The 4400-nt window shown below is 39.1% G+C and overlaps 1 protein-coding gene across 1 annotated transcript; it reads left to right on the plus strand.

The window, feature by feature from the left end:
* The first annotated feature begins 1138 nt into the window (after positions 1–1138).
* Positions 1139–3708, plus strand: LOC307162392 (cerebellin-2-like). The gene is made up of 3 exons (XM_079877643.1): positions 1139–1433; positions 1864–2004; positions 2110–3708. The coding sequence occupies exons 1-3, from the start codon at positions 1292–1294 to the stop codon at positions 2391–2393; spliced, it is 567 nt and encodes a 188-aa protein (XP_079733769.1). The 5' UTR covers positions 1139–1291; the 3' UTR covers positions 2394–3708.
* Positions 3709–4400: the final 692 nt, after the last annotated feature.

The raw sequence follows: 4400 nt of genomic DNA on the forward strand, positions 1-4400 counted from the left end.
CATCCAGTTCCTCAGAACTGGATAGTTGCAGTACCGGGGCCTCAGCCTGGGCGGAAGAAACCGCAGAGCGTTCTTCCAAAACCTGAACTGAGGCACTGGATCTGACAGGTGAAGGCTGAGATAGGGCTGGGCCCGTCTCAAACCCCGGTGTCAGATCCATTTGCGAACCCCACGTCCGACGTTGCCGCTCTGCCTCGGCAGAAGCGGGACCCGAGCTGCAGGGAGCGCGAACCGAACCGATCGGCGGGAGCGCAGCGTTCTTAATGGTAAACACTCACAATGCTCACATTCAGCCCCCTCGAGAGCTGACTGGGAATGCTGCACTCCCAAACAAACAACACATAGTTGGTGTGTATCCCCACCCATGAGATATAGAGTGCAAGGATGAACACACTTCCTATAATGCTTTTTCTTTTATATATATTTTTTTATGTTTTATATATATATATATATATATATATATAATAAAACTCCTGCCTAGATTCAACTAAGGACAGACAAAAACATTTTTCAGACAATGATTCACACAGAGCGCTTGCTGAAGGCACAGAAGCTAGCGCGGTTGTGATTCAGGCGTGCGTTATAGTTTCCTGGTCGGTGATGTCACCCGCCTATGACGTTTCGTCTCGCCATTGGACTGATTCCATACGTGCTTCATGACGCACTCACGCAGTGGCGTTCCTGCAGCGTTTCGACCCAGCTCGAGTTCCCTTGAAAGGGAACTAAACCAATCAGTGACCATGGTGACAAACAGGCTGGGAAAGTGAGAGAACTGAACTAATTAAACAAACTGATAACCAACCTACAAACACAGACATGAACAGACTCAAATAGTGTCAATGACAATGTTTTTGGTGAGTTTATAAGTTAATAATTTTCTCATAATGTAAAAATTGTTATTACATTATGAGTTTAAGATTTCATTACATTTTGAGAAAATTATTACATTAACATTTTATTACAATAATAATGTAATACTTATTACATTATGTCCAGCTATTACATTATGAGTTGCTACGAACAAAGGTTAGAGTTGTAACCAGGGATGTTTTTGGAGTCCAAAGTCTATTGGACAATTTAAACAATTACGCAAGTTGATTTTTAGACTATAAGAGAATGATAATTCAGTTGATTCAGTGCATTGCTGGAAACCAAGAGCACAATCATGTTGATTTGTGTAACAGTTTTAATTCTCAATGTGTGGGCTATATCAGGAGATGATGTACTTTCTGTAAACATAAGCATTGAAGAACTGGGGAAAATAAAGATCATGGAAACAAAAATTTAATCTATGGAGATTGAACTGGAGAAAATAAAGACCATGGAAACAAAAATGAAATCTATGGAGATTGAACTGGAGAAAATAAAGACCATGGAAACAAAAATGAAATCTATGGAGATTGAAATGGAGCAACTAAGAACAGAAAACAAAGGTAACATGATGGGACACTACATACATGACATGGTAGTCTCAGCGTAAAATTAAATGCAATAATTTGCATATTCATAAGACCATATTGCTCATACTGTGATGCAATCTGTCTAAACTGCTAGGTTGACAAAGGTTAAGAAGGTGAATCTATATCTGTGCAGCTCTCATTTTCTGTCCATGTATGCACTGAACACTTTTTTAATGTTTTGTCATCAATGTAGCACTGACTACAAAGCTGAAAAAGTTTGAGGAAAAGACAAGTGTTTCGGCTAAATAATAAACAATTAAGTCCCTTTGCCTTTATTTTGACGTTTAGGGCCCTGAAACAAGTTCTAACAAGAAATATCATTACATCGATGAAATTAAAAGATATCTGAAGGTTATTTCTTTTCGCTTGCCTGTTCATTTTTTTCTCCCCTCTTTTTTTTCAGCAAGGGTGAAAGTAGCATTTTCAGCCACGCTGTCAGCTTTAGGGAATTCCCACAAGTTCATTGGCCCTTATGCAGATGCAACCTCTCTTGTGTATGAAAATGCATTAACTAACATTGGAAATGCTTACGACACAAACACAGGTAATCATGATATTGCTCAAAGAAATTCTAAACATGATGCTGTAAAATTTTATCAGGTGATTTATAAACTATTTTAAGAACCCAAGTTTCTACCGTTATCAACAGGAATCTTCACTGCACCAGTAAAAGGAGTGTATTACTTCAACTTTGTGCTCTTCAATCCCCACGCCATGTCGACCGGTTTGAGAATGCTAAAGAATGGCCATCATGTGGTCACAGCAACAGATAACCCTCCCGGGCAAGACACAGAGGACACTGCGTCCAACGCTGTCTGCCTTCTGCTGGAAGAAGGGGACCGGATAAATCTTCAGCTCATGGAGAACTGTCGTATCTACACAGATGGGAACAGACGGAACACCTTCAGTGGACACCTTCTTTTTACTATGTGAAGTTTCAGGGGTTGTCTTTTGATAAAATAGTCAATCTTTCCTGAATCTGTGAAGAGAGAAAAAAAAAAAAAAACATATAAATAAAAAATAAATTAAAAACAAATAATCAAAGCTTGGCAAGACCAAATTAAATCAAATTAAATTTCTCTCTACACAGACTTTAAACGCGAACCTGTGAGAAACGCTGATGGCGTTCACATGCGCATTAAGAATTGGTTCTATAGTTATGTGCGTTTGAATATACGCAGGTTTGGAATTCCCTACAAACCAAGCCTAAACAAAGTACTGGTGTTTCCTTATAATTTTTGATATAGAATTTTATTTTATTTTATCAATTCGGGGTAGATACGCAAATTGAGTTTCCCGACGACGCTTTATCTGTAGAGTGGTAAAGGGATCCTCCATAGGGAGAGACTAGTTGGCACTTCAGCACTGCGTTGTCATCGGGTCCAGGCGAAGGTCCTTCATCAGATCTGGAAACGGCCTGGATCCGGCAGGCTGCGGGAAAACCTCGGGATAAACAAAGACACTAAAATTAGCGTAGATGCCATTCTTCTCATGATGTAACGAGTACATCAGGATTTATGGGAAGTGTACCCGGTTCCGGCTGACCTAATCTATGCAGCCTAACATTGAATTATAGAAGTCTATAATGTATTATGTGAATGCTAGGTCAAAGAGATGTGTCTTTAGTCTAGCTTTGAACTGACAGAGTGTGTCTGCTTCCCGGACAATGGTAGGAAGACTGTTCCAAAGTTTTGTTTCCAAAGTAAAAGTGCTTATACTTACTACCACCTATACATGCATTCGAGTTGTAATTTTCTATTTATTCGGGGAAAATATAATCCAGCATTATCAGAGGAAGACTATATTCATTTATAACAATCACTGCTTGACACTTTAAGTATAACCCCTCATTTACACTGCACACGCCTGCGGCGCATTACGGCTGCGACAAGGTTTTATTCCGTCATCCACGCGGTGCCAACTCACACCAGGAGCATATCAGAAGCAGAGCGACTGCATGCGTGAGAACACGTGATTTGCCTGTCCGATGTGTTTTTCTGATTTTGGGGTTTCTAGTACCATGGGTAAGTTGGCTAAATGTTTATGTTTTGTCCGGTGTAATTGTGTTTATTGTTATGTTTTTAGCTATGTCCTACTTTGTTGCGCTGTTGCCGGCATAGTTAATACACTTAAATGTCCACCATAGTGGAACAAAATATACTAATTTAATGTATTGGAAATATTTTTTTTTTGTGTGTGTGTGTGTGTGCTAAGTATCCTAAAAATAAATTTACATATTTATGTGCTTAATAAAAAATACCCTGCAATTTTACTTTTTTTATACTAAACTATATTTTACTAAAAGTCTAAATTGGGAAAACTAATTTTGTACTTAATTCACTTTAATTGTGGGGAAGTAGTGTGTCTTGTGGCTGAACTAAGGCTGGACAGCCAATGCCATCATCTGTACTTTAGGATGAGTGCAGAGCAGATGGATGAACTTCTGTCCATCATTGTCCCTGAACTGACCAGACAATCAACCAATTACAGAGCTGCCATAGAACCCAAGCAGAGACTGGCTGTTGGTTTGAGGTAAGATCATAATGTCATAGACAACAAATTGCTGACCACAAGCTCAAGAAAGTTTTTTTTATATACCAAATTCTCAGACAAGTATTTTTTTTATTATTAATAAACATCAAAAAAACATTCGACTTTTTTAAAACAGGAAAAGTAACAATAAGCATTTTTGTTTTTTTGTTTTTTTTACGAACAACTGAAACGCAACAAAAACAAGTAGCTATTTACAATTGAGCCAGTTTTTCCCTGTACTGGCTAAATGTCTCTGTAGTAAGACCTCTCATTGCTCTCGTCTTCCCATTGTGTACCCTGTGGAGGGAAGGTAATAGTCTGAAATCCTGCTGGCCTGGAGATGTGAGTGGAGTGCCCTCTAACATCCTGAGTGGGGGGATGCCAACCAGCTGCATGTTGTGGGGGGAC

Source organism: Squalius cephalus (assembly GCF_949319135.1).
Source record: "Squalius cephalus genome assembly, chromosome: 7".
In the NCBI taxonomy this organism is placed as follows: Eukaryota; Metazoa; Chordata; class Actinopteri; order Cypriniformes; family Leuciscidae; genus Squalius; species Squalius cephalus.